The following is a 20,470-nucleotide window of genomic DNA, read 5'->3' on the forward strand; positions in this document are numbered from 1 at the left end:
GTTTCATTCGAAAGATTTCGTGTTCTATAGTGCTCCCAGCACTTGTCCGGAAGCAAACGATGCTTTATTCACTGCGAAATTAATAAAGTTAAGCTAAAATTTTGATTCTCGCACCACAATGTGTGTTTGAACGTTTGTGATGACATCATAAGAACAGGTCTTTCAGCTAAGCTTGGAGTGGAGCGGAGCCTTGCTTACTGCTAGTCAACCTAAATGGAGCCACCACACCGCGGCAAGCTGTTTTCTGCCTTTGGTTGGTTTGCGACTGTATTTGTACCTGGCTTGTTTTTGTTCATGGAGAAAATAATCGCTTCGTGAAACATGGTGCTCGTTCAACAAATACGGTCACGTAAGACACTGTAGCTTGCGTCAATTGGCCAGTGTCATCTGAGACAAGCCCAAAGCCCCGCAGTCCTGTGAAATAAACCAAACATAGTGCACGCAGTACCAACAGCAGTACGCATCGGTACCAGTCGGTACTTCTATGTTTATGTGTGCTTTCGTGACTTCCACCGTTTGTCCCACCATTCTGAGTGCTTTAAAAAGAATGTGCCCTAAATTTAAGCGCAAATAGCTCGTTTGGCGAGCTTATCAGTTCTGCCTAATTGTGTTTGCTTTTTCCAGCCTCCGCCAATCACAGAGCTGGGTGGTATGACATCATAGGTTCTGTTCCAGGAAATGAGCTGGTGGGTCGCATGGCCATTTACTTATTTCCTAATTATACAGCTTATTTGGGCGAAGTTTACGTTAAAAGTGGTGTCAGCATGATTCTAACGAGGCAATCCCTTGATTGAACCAAACGTTCATTTTGTCTTCATCGCACCTTGTATTTGTATTTGTATCCCCACGACCCAACCACAGTCGTGGGGATACAAATAATAGATGTAAATATTTTTTTAACTTCTGCTGCATTTACTAGGCCTCACGTCAGTCTTACTTTACAATCTGGATCCCCAAAATTATTTCTTTTGTAACTGGAAATTTTTTATTACGCTCGCATTTTTTAAATTTTGACTTTTCCCAAACTGCACTTACCAAAATAAAGTACAGCCTCAAATGCCCACAAGACACTTGCGGCACTTTCCACAGCATCAACTATGAAAGCAACTGTCATACAAATGTGACGGTTGGACGTCGCCACTGGCTGCCGCGGACAACACGTGCTCACACAAAAACGTGCTCCCACGTGGTGAGACAACGTGCGCGGACAAACACGTGCTGCCACGAGGAAAGACCACGCGCGCGCGGAACATGCACCCCCCCCCCCCCCCCTGCGTATTCAGAAATGTTGACCTTGAAGCGCCCGGAAGGCTTGCAGGGTGGCGCGCCCGCACGCGGGGCGATGATTGGCCGATTCCCAGTATTCCCCAACGAGCTCGTCCTTGCCCTCCCTGTAGCAACGCAAGAAGGGTATAAGAAGGCGAGCGAACGAGGCACGAGGACTCTCTCCCAACTGGGCCCCATCCGGCCAGGCCGAACGAGGAAGCCGCCCGTAGGAGTCATCTGATCGCGCGCTCCCTCCCCAACCCGGGCCGAGATTGCGAAGAGGGGACCTCCGGCTTCTGAATCTCCCCAACTTCGTTGACCAGCCAGCCAACGGCCTCATCTCGGGACTGCGTCCACGGTCCAGCGGACTACGGACCACCTGCGCTGCCCGGCACGACAGTTCCGGTACCCACTCAACGGCCCAGCCGAGCACACGCACACTGCAACGCCGCATGTGAAAGAGTTTCCGGCTCCACGACCCGGCCTGACCCACCTCTACCGAGTCCCAGCCTCTCGATGGGTGAGCGCACCGGCACCAGCACTAATTATTGTTGATTAAATAGTTTATTTGAGCCTGCGTAGTCTCACTTCCCCTCAACTCTGCGTGGACCCACCTAGTTGGTAGCGTGACGCCATCTCCCTTTCGGGGAGCGTCACACAAAGTAGAGAGTTGCTGCCACTCCCCAGTTTTCATGCTTCAGGGTGCCACCAGCCCATGTTCTGGCAGCAGGAGAGGGGCCCAAGTATTTCTTCACTTATTGGTCAGACGTCTAAACTTCAACCGTCCAGGATTGCAACGGAAGCCTTTCACCAAGCACCCAGCCCTTCCTTTCCCGAAAGCATTTGGTGTCAGTATGATTCAACCAGCGGTTGAATCAAAACAGCCAAATTTCGCTACAAGGCCGTACTTTCTACTATTCATTATAAAGTGCACAACCAGTAGATTCGGAATCCCTTACCAGTCGAGTAAGACCTGCCGCGAATACTGCCTACACGCTTACCATGGACGCAACGTCGGGTTTGAAACTGAATAATCGAAGGCAGGGCCGTAGCCAGAAATTTTTTTCGGAGGGGGTTATGGGTTTCGGAAAGGGGGTAGTTTTGCTGAAAGCAACAGGAAGTATTGCTTACGCGCTGCCTGGAAAAGATTTCGGGAGGGGTTCGAACCCCCAAACCCCCCCCTCTGGGTACGGCCCTGATCGAAGGACTAAAATGCATGCACCACTGGCTCTCTGCTGATTCCCACAAAAACGCCAACACACCGCAAATAGTGGCCTACCTAGTTTATTGCACGCACTACCGGCGCAAATTTAAACCAGCTGCAACGATTCTGCATTACGGGTCACCAGGTGCTGTAAGCATTTACCCCCAACAACCGTTTATCTCTCAACTATCCCAATCCATGATGTGCAAAACAACTTGCACATAGGAGTTTGCTTGCGGCAAACTGCGACACAAGCATGCCTTATCTAGCATGCCCTATCCACCTAAACTTGGAGGCACACTAAGAGGCTTCAACTTAAATTGAGGACGACTCAGCGAGCACTGGAACGGAAGATGATAGGTGTAACGTTAAGGGACGAGAAGAGAGCGGAGTGGGTCAGAGAACAAACGCATGTTGAGGACATATTATTAGAAATTAAGAACTGGGCGTGGGCAGGGCATGTAATGCGAAGGCAAGAAAACAGTTGGTCATTAAGGATAACAGAGTGGATCCCCGGAGAAGGCAAGCATGGCAGGGGGCAGCGGAAAGTTAGATGGGCAGTTGAGACCAAGAAGTTTGCGGGGATAAATTGGTCGCAGTTAGGGATGATGGGAGATCTATGCCCTTTTGCAATTTGCCCTGCAGTGGGCGCACACAGGCTGATGGTGATGACAATGATGATATAGTGGCAAAGCTTAATTGTCCCTACAAACTTACCACTCCGAAGGAGCCTTCGCCGAGTTGGCAGTCCACATGGAAGCACTGCTGGAGGTACGAAGCGGACTTGCGTGCATTGTAGTGCGGGCTGTTGAAGGCTGTTGGGGCTCAGTGGTCAAGGCGTGTACTTTCCGCTCGCAATCAAACTACTGCTTCATGCAGTTCGCCACAAGTGGCAAGGATTTTGACAGCTACGAGCTTGAGGTCACCTTCATAGCGCCTTGTCTTCACAAAAGAAAAATAGAAAGGACATTGAAGCAAAACAAATCCTCTCTTGAAGCAAGACTTGCTCCAAACAGGCTAGGAGTGAACACAATCTCGCTTTACATGCAATAATGAACTCTGTAAAAACCGGTAGTGGTCAAGCTACCTCTTATTTATCTGAAGGTGCCTCACTGCTTCAGTAGAGGTCACATTACACTCCACTGAACCTGCTACCACTCCTAACCACGCTTTAGAAGTACATCTACATCTTATTCTTATTAATACAATGGGAAACTACTCTATTTTCGCGCGTATAACTCACACCAAAAAAGTGAAAATTTCAGTGGCAAAGTACGGGTGCGGGTTTTCCTTTTATTGCAGTTTCACGGCGATGCGCGTTGTGCCGTGAAGCTCCTACGCAGTAACACTGACTAAGCCTTCCATAAAGCGATTGCGCAAAACATGCAAGGACAAGGAAGAAAAAACAAGGACCAGCGCACTCTCAACTGAATTTCTTTAGTGAATTGTGACTGCCCCCTTGCAGTCAGTGTATTCTACTTGCTAAATGTACACTTTTTCTGTCTACGTACTGTGTGATGTGTTGCTCGAGCAGTAGCTTTGGCCCAGCCTTTCCTGCATCAAATGTGCGGGCAATACGCGAGGATTTTTTTTCTTTTCCGGCGGGCTGAAAGTGGGGGTGCGGATTATATGCAGGGGCGGGTTTTACGCGCGAAAATATGGTATGCCATTGGTATCAGTGTGCTATTGATAATATACTGATACAAATGTTAAACTAATAGTTCTGCTCAATTAGGATTGTCGGGTTTGCGATGCCCGAGCTTCCACAAGCAGGTAAACCAAACACACCCATTATCCGTGCTACACAATTTTATTGCATAACAGCCAAACTTGGTCAAAATGTTTTGAGGTGACAGCGTCCCCTGGCCGACGCAATTGTAAAAATTGAGATATGCTGTTGCCGTAATCAGTCAGAAATATTACTGGTGGGTCACCTATTTATCCGTTCCTGTGACTGGAAAAAGGGGGAGGGGGATAGGAATGATGATGATGATGATGCGGTGGAGGAGGAGGAGGAGGAGGAGGAGGAGGAGGAGGAGGAGAGGGTGCGATAGATGGCGAGAAGAATGTTAAGAGGGAAGGAGGAAGAGCATGACTGATTGATTGTGGGGCTCATCGTGCTGACGCTTCACAGGCGATGAGGCATGCCGTAGTGAAGGCTTCGGATTAATTTTAACCACCTGGGGATCTTTAGCGTGCGCCGAAATCTCGAACACACGGGTGTTTTCGCTTTTTGCCTTCATCAGAAAAGCGGCCACCGTGGCCGGGAATGGAGGGATCTGAGTGAAGGGAAGATTGTGGAAGTGAGAGATTGTTTGCCAATCTCTCTGAAATTGACAAACAAGTGCTACGAATGTCTCAGCTTCAAATGTGCCCACAACATACGGGTCAAATCACAGCACGAGCAGGATACAGGCCTCACAGCCGGTGAAGCTCACGGGCTGCGGACGGCATGTCATGGTCCGGAAGTATGACCGGTCCACATTCCTGACGCGTTGTGGCGGCCGTACCTGGTGTCCCCTCTGGGCCAAGCCATCCTGCAAAAGGGTATTGACGAGAATCGAGAATCAAGAAAACGTCTTCAACCCACTGAGTGGAATGTCTAAGCTCATCTGCAGGCTTCTGACGAAGAATCCCGCGACTGCGACTGGGATCATAAAGGGGCTGAGCAAAGCACGTGAGCAGAGGAAAGTCAATAAACAATGCCCGAAAAACAGACAATGCCCCAGCACAATACATCACATGGCACTTGGAAGCATGCCGCTCCGACTGGATTATCAATTCGGCAACAGTCGAGCATGTTCTGTAGTCGGGTACAGCAAAACAAACCCCTGAGTGGGGCACATCATCTAGACCCGGACGTTCTCGGAGCTCTGCTCATGGGAGCAAGTTCCCTGCCCGGCTTTTGGAGCGGGGGTATCGTGCGGGGTACCCACACTTCCAACATGTGTTCACTGTCACAATTAGCCACAGGCTTCAACAAGTGGCGCCCCCATCCTGACTGTCTGAGTGTCCCACTTTCACGAGGCCATCCACAGATGGCGTCGCCAATGAAGCAGAGTGATGACGCAGCAGCTAGACGCCTACTGAGCTGTAATAAAGAAGTCTTGCTGCAGACATCTGCCCTGGCTCCGCGTTCCACACGAGGCATAAGCATCACATTCCAATCCCAAAATTCCACTAGGTTTTCTTCCAGGGACTGTGCGGTGACACTTAGAAAGTCATTGAGGAAGAAATATTGGATGCTGGAGCAGCAGCATAAGGACAGAGCAGGAGGCACAGGTTCGTGTAAAGCTCTCCAGGAGCGCCAAGGGTGCATTCCCTACGTAAACATAATTCGTCCGCCTAAGAGTGCAGAATTGTTTTTTTACCATACGTACACTCCTAGCGCGATCTGCAGCGATGCTTTTCTATTGCTCTACCAATACCAAAACGAAACGATATGCGCATTAGGCCGTACTACGACACGGCAAGCAGCTTGGTCACTGACACACTACCCGTTTTCACAGCAGCAGGAATACAACCACATGGTCCGCACCTTTGCAGCTTGGAGCACCATCAAAGCCATACTGTTCCCATCGTGTGGTTGATTTGATTGTATGATCGCCGACGCAACGCAGGTTATAAGGCGCGCCGTAGTGGAGGGCTCCGGATTAATTTCGACCGCCTGGGGATCTTTAACGTGCGCCAAAATCTCGTACACACAGGCGTTTTTGCTTTTCGTCTCCATCACAAAAGCGGCCGCCAAGGCCGAAAATCGAACCCGCGACCTCGTGCTCAGCAGCACGACGCCTTAGCCACTGAGCCACCGCGGCGGGTTTCTGTCGTGTGGTAAATTGAAACGCCCCACGGAACGACATCCCTGCTATACTCAGAAACAACTTAAAGGGAAGGTGAAGCGGTTTTAGAATTAAAAGAAAAGTTTACTCGCAGCAAGTACACATTGAATAGTTCATGTGTACAAAATATTTTCGCCATACATGCAATAGAAGTGGCGCAATGAGCAAACAAAAGTGGCCCGATGCCCCGCCCCCATCTCGCCGCGCGATGCCGGAAGACCGAAGAGCGCGGGCGAAAACCGGCTGAAAAACGTCATACCTGGACTTCCGGCAGGATCGGCCGCCTCGGCCATGCTCTTTTCGCCGTGTTTCCTTGTGAATGATACTTGTTGTTGTTGTGGTTGATAGCACTCATTTGTACAATTTTCGTGTTCAAAAAGTATGCACGAACGCCAAACGAGGCATACGTTATCATGCCGTATTCCAAAGCAGAATATTGCCACGCCGGGATGCTTGATAACATACGGAAGCGACATCCGAGGTGGCTGTGCTTGATGACAGAGAATATACTACACTACATTAAATACTTTGTAAACCGCTCCAATGTGGTTTTTTTTTATGCGACGGACGTGAATGTTCACATTATATTCTAGATTTAGGAAGGATGGGGAATACTGCTGTACTTTGGCCGAGGATGTTTCGTTCCATTCCAGAAACCAAGTCACATTTGTTCAGGAAATACTTGTTTCGTTAAACGCGTCGGTTTTCTTTCCCTATGGGCTCAGGACAGTGTTCAAAAAAACAATTTTTTTGGCGAAACTAAAACAAGGGGCCAATCCTGATGGAAGTTCTCTCCCGGCTAAGAGGTAAACAGTATTCCTACAAAGTAAAAAAACCAAGACAACCAGATTACTTATTTTGCAAGTATACATGTCACGATAAGGTGATGTTTGTCTGGAATTAAAAAAAAAACCACTCCGAACCACCACCGTGCCATAATTTGTGTTGACAGCGGGGGCCTAATTTTTTGCCCAAGATTCCGTGTGGCTGCATATTATAACCTGGCAAGCACTTGTTGTCACTGAACCTCAAGTGTGCTCCAGTGATAGTCGGTGATATATATAATGATGATACTAAAAAAATTAGGAGCGAAGAGTAAATATACGGTCTCTGTCTGACTAGCGCGGTAAATGCTTAAATCTAGAAATGCTGACACAGGCCAACGATTCATTATCACAAACGTTTGGTGATTGTTACCTAAAGTAACGTAACTACAACGTAACTGCCTTGTCCGACTGGTCTGTTAATTATAACGAGGTGGCCGTAATATTGTAGCAGAATGCGCAACGCACAAGCGAAAATCAAGCCCTACTACAGCCAATAATGCTGAACAAGCACTAGTATCCTGCAGTGTTTTTAGAATAAATGCATGTGAAGCAGTAAGACGCCACTCATCGAAGTGCAGCTAGCAATCGCGGAGGCGCCGTAGCGCCGCTGCCGAAATGGCGCGCGCGTGTGGGTCTATGTACGGGGATGAGTAACGGGGCTGGGGTGGTCGACAACGAACAAAGGAAATGCAGAAGCAGAGTCTGCTTGTTGGTTTATGCGTGTACCGGCAAGATGTGTCTCGCATATACGTTTACAGCGCATGAACGCTATTTTTTCGCGCAGTGCACGTACGTGCTTTTCGCTGGTAGATTGTTTATAAAACGCCCATTAATCTTCGGCATAAATGGTTTTGTATATAATAAGAAACAGTTAAGGCAGTACCTAATATTAACATAAAGTATAAAATCCCCCTATGCTGGTTGCCTAATTCAAAAATATTTTGATGGAACCCACTAGTCGACGTCACAGTCACTGCTTTGGGGTTCTCTGTCGTGTAAAGCAAATTTAAGCTCCAAGATAATTGAACCAACAGCCCAGGAAATAATAAAACAAACTTCCAGTCATGTGCGAAAATTAAACTGCAAGCTAAATTGCCGCAAAGGCAACCGTGCGATCGTTCACAATGCTTCCAACAACCCGCGCGGCCGAAGGGTGTCCTCCTTTGACGTCATGACGGGCGCAACCAATCAGGGGCGTCAAAAGACGAAAAGCGCGCGTCTTTCAAACGGGGCCGCGCTTTTTGCAAGATAAATGCCATTTGGACTCATGTACGATAAACTTCAATGTGATATTCGGAATCAGCGCGCAAGAAACTATATAACTGTTAATCTAACTCAATTTTTTTGGAAAGCGCTTCAGCTTCCCTTTAAGAATGGCAACAGAAGTTGCCGCTGTGCCTCATCACCGCAGCCGGATGTTACTCCGTGCGGCGCAAGTAGTACGTTATTGGGACTATTTTGAATATGGCACGAGCCGTTTTCGTGATTTTTTGGGCTTCATATGCTTATAAACTACTGCAGCAATGACAGACAAACTACGTGAGGAAAGAAGGACGATATCGCACATCTATAGCATCTCCTTTCAAAATGCGCGCACTCGTTGACATCCGGGTCTGTCGCTTAGGTGGAGTGATACCGTACATGAGCTATTGTTGTTCTTAAACATGTTCCCGAGTATAGCACATCTTCTCAAGCAAACTGGGGGCTCCTTTGCCCTGACAGGCCCAAAATAAGGGGCCCCCAGTTAGCCCAATACAACTGTTCAAAGAGACTCGCTTAATGACGCAACAACCTGTATGATATGCCGTATGATATGTTGCATCAACCAATCAATCTGAGAATTGTCTGCTGCTCACATATATTAAGTAGCACGCTCAAAAGCAGCGCGTGCCAACAGTTCCTTTGCAAATTTTGGGGGTTTAACATGCCGAAGCTATGCCTGGGCTGTGGGGCACGTTGCAGTGGGGGGCTCCGGATTAATTTTGACCCCCTCGGGATCTTGCTTGTGCATGGAAACCTCGACACACTGGGGTTTTCAGTTTTCGCCTCCATCGGAAAAGCGGCCATCAAAGTTGAGCTTGAACCTGGGATTGAGCACAACGCCTTAGCCGCTCAGCTACCACAGCGAGTCATACCGGTGGTTTAAGGCATAGAGTTTCTTAGTAAGTATACTAGAGAGGAAACTGCACCTCGTAAGCCATGTCGTCGTGGGGGTTCATGGGAAGAACCCCTTTTTGGCTTGGGCTTGGCATGACAACTGGATTCTTAAGCGGTTTTTGGGATTTGCTTTCTTCAATATGCATTAACACGTTTACGAGCTACAAGGAAGCTGAAATCCTCCCGTTTCTGTGGCAGCCGTGTTCAGTGAAACAGCAGGCAATGCGCGATTGCACCTGACGTTGCTCATGCCGCAGTCGAAGGACGTACGACTGAGCGGGTAATATGCCGCCGCGAAATTTGTCGCCGACGAAAAGAAGAAACAAAACGTACTTCGACGAAGACAAGATACGGCAGATACGGGCGCTTGTATGCGTCTTATCTTGCCATCGTCCACGACTGTTTAACGCCACGTTTTCATTTTTCTTGTTAAACTAGCTGGCAGTCTCGGTGCACCGGTTTACCACGAGGGCAATGTTTTCATAGGCACGCTCAAATAACTTTCAAAACTCTTCAAACAACTTATTTCTTGAAATAATGGTAAAATTAATAAAATCGCAGTATCTAATGAGTTACTCCCTACATATTAACATTGTTCGTAACTACAACCATGGCCTGCGGAATAGCAGGCACAACCGTTCCGGCAAGAACACGCAGTACTTCTTTTTTCCGTAGTTTTAAAACAGCCTGTTTTTATTTTCCACTTACATAACTGCACACCATTCTTCGCGTTTTTGTGGCACTTTGTTTAAATTTGCAGTCACTAAAACATTTCAATCCAAGCCAATGATGAAACTAAGGCGAGCGCGATGTATAATGGCGGCCCATGACGACACAGACAACCTTGAAGTGAGCCGCATAGACGCTAGCGCCAGATTCCTCTCTAGTGTATACTGCAAGAAACTCTATGGTTTAAGGCTGTATCAACGACATCACACTGGGCAGCCGCTTGAACCAAAGCTTGAACTAGTCTTTCTCAGTGACATGAGCTCGATGCTTACCACGTTGGTAAACTTTTTAACCCTCGGTACACGCAAGATGGCAGCATTTCGTGTAGTGTGAGTGGAGCAGCAGCAACGGAGAAATTAGGGGGAAAAAAAATGGATTTGCATATTTCCAGAGACAGAAAGAAGATATATCAGCAACGGCACATGTCCTCACGTGACTGAGTGGACCCGTAAAGGCAAAAAAAAGAAGGGAGAGCACCGTCTGGTCAATTTTGGTTTCTTTCAAACAAAATGAAGTCGAAAGACACCATCGGTTAAAAGATGATGCTGCGAGACTCTTCAATTCAGCTCAACTTGAAGGAGTAGGACACGTCGACATGACCATCAAAACACCCGGAAACAAGAAAATGGCCAGAGAGATGTTCCTGTGGTCAAGATGACAGAACTGCCAGAGACGCTTGGTTTCAGAGCGAGTGGCAACCGAGCGGCTGTGGAGGTGACCAAACGGAGCCTCGAAAATTGGTGACAAAATGCCCCATGACAGCCCATTTGAGGATTGAAGTATTTTCTTTGCGCCATTCTTTGGCCGTTTACGTATTTTTTTTTCAAACTATTTGAATATTTTTTCTTTGGCTGCGCAGCGCTGTGTAGCAACCAGTTAAAAAGAATTCGAAAACTATGCACCAGGACTACGACATCATAGTACGAAGCGTTGCCGAAGCAATTAAAATAGTTCACTGAAATGGCCGCCTGCCGAAGGGGTTAAAATTGTCGGTTTAAGTGTCCCCGCACTGATAAATACGCCACGCCAGGGCGACTCAACTTGGTAGCCAATCTCTTTCCAGACAAAACTTTAGCGCCGGCTGCAAACAAGCGTGCGGTTTCGCTTTCAGACATTCAATTTATGATGTGAATTCAGCGAGGACGCGAGCATGCTTTAGCACATAACACGCACTCTGTCACGCGGTGTCACTGCTCGAATTGGCGTTACACCAAGGAAACACCTCGACATAAATAAAATAAAGACGCGAAAACATCCTCAGAAGCACTTTAACGAGCCTAGGACTTGCAGTCTAACGCGCTTACCAACGTGGTAAGCATCGAGCTCATGTCACTGAGAAAGACTAGTTCAAGCTTTGGTTCAAGCGGCTGCCCAGTGTGATGTCGTTGATACAGCCTTAAACCATAGAGTTTCTTGCAGTATACACTAGAGAGGAAACCCTCATAGAATAGCACGCACCGTGTGTTTGTCAGCAGAATGCTTTTAGTGCCTACTTATCAAACGTCAGAAATTCTGAGAAAGAAGAACTATTTGAATGCGGTTGCAAGGGTAGCCAGCGTCACGGTACCTTTTTCGTTAGGAGCGGCCGTGTCCCTTGCAAAAACACGGGGTCCGGTCTCGGAGGTGTCCGGTCCATGACAGCGGTGGCGAAGTGAACGACGGAGCTACGCACTAACTTTCGAAAAAACGAAAAGAAGGTGGTGGGACACTGTTTGCGCAGGCATTATCGCACACTCGTCACAAGCACGCGAATAACTTTGCTCAGGCCAGTTCTTCTTGGGGCGTTTCAGGCTTGCACTCTATCCGCAGCTGCACAGTCAACGGTTGTCGTTTTCACCGGGGAACAGCGTCTTCTTCAACGGCGTAAATCGTCGTGGTCCTGCACCAAGATGAAGCTATTTTAACGCGGAAACGACATTTGTGCACCGGAGCGTGGTTTTGACAAAGCCCTCCACCGGTTGCACGCGGCTTTTTGGCTAGTGACTCGGCTACTTCCGCACCTTGGTGGATTCGTACGGGCCGCGTTGGATGAAAATAGCGCTTCGCCGTCCTTTCAAAATAGAGTAGCCTTTCAAGATTCATGATTATAATGCTATAATAATAAAAACTTCAACCTATAAGCTTAAAAAACAATCTTGATGGTAAATCTTGATGGTAAATTTTAGCAGAAAGAGTGAAATTGCGGAAATTGCCTTGTGGGATTCGTGAGAGAGAGAGAGAGAGAGAGAGAGAAAGAGAGAGAGAGAGAGAGAGAGAGAGAGAGAGAGAGAGAGAGAGAGAGAGAGAGAGAGAGAGAGCTTTGTTGTGATACAGGAGGAGGCGGTGACCGGTAGTTAGTAGTTACAGCTCGCCGGTGACCAAGGCAGCCCGTTCCGTCAGACTTTTCTGCATCTGTGGGTCAGAACTACCCACCGCCGCTTGGTGGTGCGGATGAATGATACAGAAACTTTTACCGCACAAATAGACAACACTACCATCTTGTGAAATAGAAGCGTAAATTTGAAATGATAATAAATCTTTGCCGACGGGAATGGCATCAGCTGGGTTCACTGGCATGGTACCCTCCAACCTGTGCTCCAACGGTACCATTTGGGAGAAGAGAGAGAAAGAGAGGGAGAGAGATATATCTTTATTATGGACAGATTGGTTAAGGAGAAGGAAAGAAATATAATGCAGCGAACCATGTATGGGTTTGTTTATTTATTGTTTGTTTTACTGCCCGACCACGCCCGGATCCGTTATGTGTGCCCAGAGCGATGCGCGTCTTCCAATTATGTTTATGCCGCACGGGCTATCTCATTCAGATAAGCAGACTGTTTCACCCTAACGTCACTAAGCCCAGAATAATCTTCTTTGACCTACAATGTTCTGGATGTAAATCGACGGTTCCAGAAACACTTGAGCCGAAATATAAAAGCCTGCAGCAGAGCAGACGCCGCGGCATTCCATTCGACGACACTCGCCTGCGCAAGTCACTTTGTTGACCGCTGCTTCACCGCCTCTGTATTCTTTTGAGTTGTTAGGAGAGCACAAGTTCGCTCCAATAAACTTGTTGTTTTTTCAAGACAGCCGCGTCGTTTTTGGCTACGTGACATAGGGGTACGCACCCTTTATGCTACCAACAACCTCTGGAAGCCACCAAACCAGTCCAACTAGAGCCAGCCGCCGACTGCAAGGCCTCCCGCCCGAGTTTGGTCTCCTGCCAGACGGACCCAAAAGAACGACCGCTCCGACAACCAAGCAACATCACTAATCGTCCTGCAGCAGCCACGGGAACCGCCATCATTCCGAGAAGCCCCCGCAGAAGACCCAGAAGAATGGTTGGAGAAACTGGAGCGCGTCCGGATCTTCAACAGGTGGGACGACTCAGAAACGTTCCGGCATGTTTTCTTTTACTTGGAAGATTCAGCTCGCGCTTGGTTCGAGAATCACGAGAGCTCCTTGACCAAATGGGCTCAGTTGAAAAGTGAGTTCCTTAAGACCTTTACTATACCGTGGTCAGAAAAGAACGCGCAGCACTTTTGCTTGAAACTCGAACGCAGCACCCCAACGAAGGGGTCATAATCTTCGTCGAGGAGATGAAGCGACTTTTTCGCCGTGCGGACCCGGAAATGACGGAGGAAAAGAAACTAAGGTTTCTGATGCGAGGAGTAAAGCAAGAACTCTTTGCTTGCCTTGTCCGCAACCCCCCTAAAATGGTGGCCGAATTCGCGTCTGAAGCGGCCGCGATGGAGAAGACGCTAGAAATTCAAACGAGGCAGTACGACAGCCCTGTCAACGCGCTGTTTTCGGAGACCAGCAGTGCCGCAACTGGAAGCTCCGATACATTGCGCGAGACCATCCGAGCAGTAGTGCAGGGAGGAGGAAGCGTTTTCCAACGACGCCGCAGCCTAAAGTGGCTTCCCTGACCGACGTAATCCGAGAAGAAGCCCAAAACGCACTGGGAACTTCTACGCCGTCGGAAGCACCCTGCGAACCACAAGCCATGACCTACTCCGCGGCTGTTCGTCGACCCCGCCACGATGCAACCCTTCGTCAAGAAGCCCCGCCGTACCGCCGTCCACTATCGCCCGCACGACCCCCTGCAGCCCAAAACCAGAACCCGAGGAAGACGGACGTCTGGCGAACCCCCGATAATAGTCCGCTGTGCTAAAGAGAAGAGACGGCCTCCTCTACCCACTGAAGAGGACAGAAGCCGGTTGACAGTGCTGCCATACGTACATGGGTTTTCTCATGCCATGAAAAAAGTGGGAAAGAAACATGGTATCAAGGTCGTATTCTCCGCCCCCAACAAGGCCTACGGCATGTGCCGTCAGGTTAACAGGTGCGCACCGTTGCCAGTTTGTGACAAAAAACACCAGACAAGGTACGCAGATTGCTGCAAAAATGTCGTCTATAAAATTCCCCTGAAGTGCCGGTCCGTTTACATCGGACAAACCGCGGCCGATGCCTGAACGACAGGGCCCGAGAGCATGCTGCTTCGCTCCAAGCAACCCCTTCCGGCCACCTTGCCACCCACGTTCGGGACTGCCCCTGCGAAGCCTACGTGAACAAAATCGCAGTTATCGGACGGAAGAGAAGTAGAATCGGACGAGAGATAGTTGAAGCATTGGCGATAGACGAAGCTGGAGATAGCTGCGTCAGTGTGCCGTCTGTGGCACTGTCTCGTACCGAAAAAGAGTTTCTGCGCAGTAATCTTCGCTAATCATTAACTGACTGACGTGAACAAGCTTTTTATATTTTTCGTGTTTTTTCGTATGTATATATCTGTGTTTCCTTCAGTAAAATTCCAGTTGATAGTCAGCAGTGTGTCGTGTTACCCCCTCTTTTGTGTTCGTTTTATTCAAGCTGATTCCCACCGAAGATAATCTTCTTTGACCTACAATGTTCTGGATGTAAATCGACGGTTCCGCAAACACTTGCGCCGAAAGATAAAAGCCTGCAGAGTAGACACCGCGGCATTCCATTCGTCGACAGTCGCCTGCGCAAGTCACTTTGTTGACCGTTGCTTCACCGCCTCTGTATTCTTTTGAGTTGTTAGGGGAGCACAAATTCGCTCCAATAAACTTGTTGTTTCTTCAAGACAGCTGTGTCGTTTTTGGCTACGTGACAATATCCTTTCTTTTTTATATAGAATAATTGTGCCAATGCTCACCATTTAACGAAAATTCTGGAAGATTACTCGAGCTGTACTTGTGCCGGTCCGTAATGTCAGCAAAGGGTATTTATGTTATCTTTATTTTAAAGGGGCACTGACACAAAAATTTTGCATCTTGTTTTTTTTTTGTTGCGATAAGTAGCTAGTGACCTACTTATAACCTGTAGAAACCTCATTTGCTTCAGCGTGCGACGGTTGTTTAATTAGAGGCATTTTCAATGCGGCCAGTCGCAGTTTCGGTTTCAGCGAGTGCCGCGAAACGATGGATTTTGTGTGAACAAAGCTGACCACGTGACCGTCGGAGGGATATCACAGAGCAGAGCCGCGGTAGCACTGGCGAATCCGCATCGACGGCAGTTTCTGCGAATGCCCCCACGTACTGATCTCGCGAGGGAGGCGCTTAATTAAAAAGCGACCGTGGATGTGACGCAGCCGCTGCGAGTGCAAATGCTACTGCGGCTAAAGAACGACGCGCGACGCTCGAAACGGTGGGTGGCAAGACGCGCGCTGGGAGCAGCCGGCCGGTCTGCCTACAGGTCCGCCTACAGATGTGTTCGGCTTAGCACTGCGGCGGATATTCGAGTGCCGCTATCGTAAGCGGTGCAGATGACAATTTTTAATGCAACCCGCCATCGCATCATTAACTCCTTTCTCATGTAAGCCACCATGGTCGGAACTTGGGGACAATTTCGTGCAGCGGTAACAAGCTATCACTCGAGCTACCTGCACCGGCCTGGGCCACTTCGCGGCCGTGGCCGCCGCCTGCACAGCGACCGTGCGGCTAGCTCAGTGGGCTTTTCGTGCCTCCGGCGCGTTTTCGCATTCAATGGTAATAAACAGTAATAGAAATTTAGAGTGCCTGGAATCGCTGTAGAACTTTGGTCGTGGCCAGCTGCCCGATTAGCTGACGAAATCACGGCGCCTCCGCCGCCAACGATCGGGTCGTTCGTTCTCGAAAGTAGAAGCCGGGCGAGCCGGCGAAAAACGCCGGCAGTGCGGAAGCGGCAAACACAAACTCGTGACGTGTTTAGATGTTGTTTATTTACACCATATCCTCGGGATGTCGATTGCGCGTGGTCCTCTGCTGGCGGCTCGGTTGCGTTTCGCGCACTTTAAAATTGATTTTAAATATGTTCTAGGCTGTATTCGCCGCTGATATTTTGCAGATGATGTATATGTGTTCCCACCAATCTATCTCCGAAGTTATCTCGCCTTCAAAATTTTGTGTCAGTGCCCCTTTAAGTCTGGTTATGTCCACTGCAGGACGAAGGGCTGCAGCCACGCCTATGGAAGGGTGTTTCAGGACCCCTTTATAATGCTCCAACCCCATATAACAACCTTATAACCCAATATAACAACCAATATTACTCAATATAACCCGATTTAATAACCAATATAACAACCTTCACTTCATAAAGCTAGTGTGAAGCGCCGTTTTCATGTCAAATTTGTTTTCTTCCTGTGTGTGGTCTGTTTTCGTAATGCGTTCCAGTGCACCACCCAACGATGAAGTAAGATATATACATAGTTTTCATGCACGTCACGTCCGGTACTTGCGGCTTCCGACAGCGCCATATTGGGGTACCTGTTGAATCCATGTTTACCTGCGCGCGGGCATCTTGGAACCTCCTCGATACGCAAATGCTCTTCGTAAGCTGCAGTTATGACGATCAGTGCAGTTTTTGGGGGCCGATGCAGAAGTAAATCGCCAGAGAAACCGACGAACATGGAACCAGGTCTAGGAATGTTCCATTTGCCGAAGGTGATTGCAAATCAGTGCGAGCGAACGAAGCTGCCGTCCGAAGAGCGCCTGCATGTGTGGCTCTCCCGCATAAACCGCAAGGACTTGAAGAATATGGACCACATTCGTGTCTGCGGTCGTAACTTCAATTCAGGTAAGATTTCTTCGAGCAAAGTATGTTGCGAGCGATCATAGCGAAATGAGGAAGTCACACGAGACCTCCCGCCGCTCGCTGCCGCCGAGGCAGCCAGGCGCGGATTCACTTAGTCCTTCGCTGGCTGCCAAATTGTGCTTTGGGCAGAAGGCCTTGTTGACATTTCATTTGTACTCACGTTGTTTTGTTGTGCCTTTTTCGCAGCAGAAATATCCGCGTAGACTGTGCTAGGCGTGGCTTTTGGGTTTGACTAAAGCGATGCCGTTAGAGTGCGGTGAGTTTCAAGGAACGTCCTTTGGTTTGCAGGTAAACCTTCGGGTTTAATGGGTGAGGGAAACCCCGACTGGGCGCCCACCCAGCATCTCGGCTGCCAACGCGGGGAGCCGCCAGCAGCGAAGCTGTCTGCTCGCTATCAGCGCAACAGACAGCGTGGACGAGCAACGGCCAGCACCGTTGCTGCGAAAACGACCCCCAGCCAATTGGCTTGCAACGACCCAGCCCAACTGCAGCGATGTTGATACCGAGTCGCCAGCTGTACCTAACGTCTCCGAGGATCTTCCAAAAAGTTTGTGTTGTCTTTTTGAATTTAGAAACATCCTCGTTTTTTTTTTTCAATGGGTGCAGTACTTTTTTGCTTTTCCACTAGACCCATGGGTCTAGAGGAGGGAGAGAAAACAACATTACTGCAGTAATGTTGTTTCTCTCCCTCCTCTTCTACTGTCCTGCTTCATATTTATGTACAAAAAATACATTGTTCCCATTCCTGCAGATCCTGTCGCCCAGACCGACCTGACAATGCACGACTTGGAGGAAGCCAAAATCAACTGCCAGAGGCTCGTCTCCAAACTGGAAGCATCCGAACAAGAACAGGGAGAAGCTGCAAACAGCATTGCAAGCCGTCAACGCTGACAGCCAGCAGCTCTCATTGAACATCCAGGCAATGGAAAAGCAGAAGCAGCAGCTTGAAGTGACGGAAGACTCACTGCGCAACAATGATGCGAAAGTGTTTACTGGAATCACAAACTTTGCTTTGCTGATGGCAATTTTTCAGTTGATTGAGGTTGTTGTGAAGCGCACGTCGCAGAATGGTCTGGCCAAATTTCAAGAATTTCATGTTTTTTTGTTAAAGTTAAAATGGAACTTCCCTCTCCAGGATCTTGCTTTCAGGTTTGGTATCTCCGTCTCTACTGTAAGCAGGATCCTGGAGGAGTGGTTGCACGTGTCATTCTGGAGGCTGCAGTCACATATTGTGTGGCAATGTAGATGCGATATTCACCGTAAAATGCTGCAGGCATTCGTTGATTCCTTTGGAACGAACATAGCTGTCGTAATAGACTGCTTCGAGGTCAAGACTGAGCGGCCATCGTCTTTGTTGCCAAGATGCGAGACTTGGTCGCAATGCAAGGGCAGCAACACTGCCAAATTTTTAATCGGCATTTCACCCCAGGGCGTGATAGCATTTATATCTGAAGGCTGGGGTGGCAGCAATAGTGACCAGCACATAACAGAGCAGTGTGGAATTCTCGACAAGTTGACGCATGGAGATGTAGTCCTTGCAGATAGGGGCTTCAACATTGCCGACAGTGTAGGTGTGTACTGTGCCACACTGCATATTCCCGCGTTCACCAAAGGAAAAGCACAGTTGTCGGCACTTGATGTGGCCCGCACCCGAAAGCTGGCTAATGTGCGCATCCATGTCGAATGAGTAATAGGGTTAGTGCGCAACACGTTTATCATCATGAACTCGGTCCAGCCGATAGACTTTTCCACTTGCCGGCCGGCAGACGAGCACACAACATTGGATGAGATGGTTGCAGTATGTTGCGCACTGACCAACTTGTGCCCTTCTGTAGTCCCTGCAAACCCAGCCATAACAGCTACACCTGTTGCTCAGATGGCAAACGATTCAGAGCTACACCAGCTCTGTGCTTCTTGCCAGCCTTTTGTTTGCCTGCGATTGTTTTAGTTAATTGCTTGCATATTGTGCTTGTTTTGTTACCCCTTTTTCATATTTTTATTACTGTATGTTGTCTGTGCCATGCTGTAAATAATGTGCAATATTTCAGTTTCAATTGTTTCTAGTTAATTTTTTTGTATTTTGTGTGTGTTTGGCTGTAAAAATTTCGTGTCATGCTTCCGAAGTAGTGCATGCTGCAGAGTTTTTGTATTGGCTCTTTCTTCAAAATTGGTTTCAATTTTTTAATGCCTAGTTACTGTTTATAGCCCTTGCATGCTACTTTCTATAAATTGTAAACTGCACAGTTTCTTTTGCCGTATTTTTATTGTTGCACAGATGGGCACAAACACTGCTGCTCAAGACCTTGCACGCGGAATAGAAGTCACAAATATTTAGAACAGAACCGCAATCATAATTTCAGGTGCGTTGTCCGTTCACTGTTGGCTCCTGTTTTGTGCCGCACAATCTCGACAAAGCCACACCTTTTGCTTTGGTGCTTACTTGATTCCAAGACGTGTAGTGAAACCACTTGTAGTTGCACTGATCTCTAACACAAGCTAGCATTTTCCCCGATTCTAGACCCTGGCAGTAGCAGAAGCAGTCTTTGTCACTGTCGCTTGTAGGCTTCACGGTATCTTTCATATTAAAGCACTCTTTGAATAGTTCAGGCAGAATCACATGGGTGAAGAACTTTCTCGCTAATGCTAGCATCTTCTGGACAAAGATATCATCCCTAAACACTATTTCAATGTGCAGTTCCATAGGCGTCCAGATGACAAAGTCGCAGTACGTGACACCACACACCCCCATCTGGGTTTGCACTTGGTAGAAGTACAGGTGTGCCCATTTTAAGTGCAGGCTCCCATCAACGAACTCGAGGCAAAAGTCCTAAGTTTCGCTTGCTGCTAGCATTCCTTTAGTAGCAGCAGAATGGGGACATTTGACTTCAAGCGTGCCTTTACCACAGCACGCGCATTGGACAGAAGCATCTGAGCTTGCTGCAATGTACGGGTGGTCACTGCAGAGCCACAAGCAGGATTTTGAATGAGCGAAACTGGCATGCTGCCTTTTCATTTCTGCGACGTAGCTGTTTATTGCATCAGCTACGTGATCTAGACCCCACGTTGTGGCAGGAGTGGAAAACTTTTGCATTTCTGGGTGCCAGATTTCCTTCAGCAAGGCAATAGCAGGTGTTTCCATACTATAGCAGCACACACTTTTCATGACGGAGGCAGTGATGCTGCTGATGCACCCAGCCCAGTACGCGTACGACATTGTGCATTTCGACTGCTCTCGTGTGCTGCTTTCAACATGCTGTACCATCTCTTGGCTGATGATCAGTTATTTCAGAAACTTCTCGGCTCGGTGAACGAGGGAACCGAGATCTGACGCTTCTTGGCATGACAAGTTGCGAAGCAGCTGCGGGTCCTTGTTTTGT

At 48.3% G+C, this 20,470-nt stretch overlaps 1 protein-coding gene across 1 annotated transcript in view; it reads right to left on the bottom strand.

The window, feature by feature from the left end:
* The window catches only part of LOC144162500 (membrane-associated tyrosine- and threonine-specific cdc2-inhibitory kinase-like), a 58,889-nt gene extending 46,813 nt beyond the window's left edge, over window positions 1-12,076 (bottom strand). Inside the window, exons 1-3 of the mRNA XM_077693063.1 lie at window positions 11,590-12,076; window positions 4,884-5,007; window positions 3,188-3,285 (exon numbers count right to left, since the gene is read on the bottom strand). Of these exons, the coding sequence (XP_077549189.1) occupies window positions 3,188-3,285; window positions 4,884-5,007; window positions 11,590-11,658 (291 nt within the window). The 5' untranslated portion in view covers window positions 11,659-12,076. The remainder of the gene's footprint in view (window positions 1-3,187; window positions 3,286-4,883; window positions 5,008-11,589) is intronic.
* Window positions 12,077-20,470: the final 8,394 nt, after the last annotated feature.

This window comes from Haemaphysalis longicornis, unplaced genomic scaffold (genome assembly GCF_048455015.1).
Source record: "Haemaphysalis longicornis isolate Haplotype H1 unplaced genomic scaffold, Haemaphysalis longicornis Haplotype H1 scaffold_12, whole genome shotgun sequence".
Lineage (NCBI taxonomy): Eukaryota > Metazoa > Arthropoda > Arachnida > Ixodida > Ixodidae > Haemaphysalis > Haemaphysalis longicornis.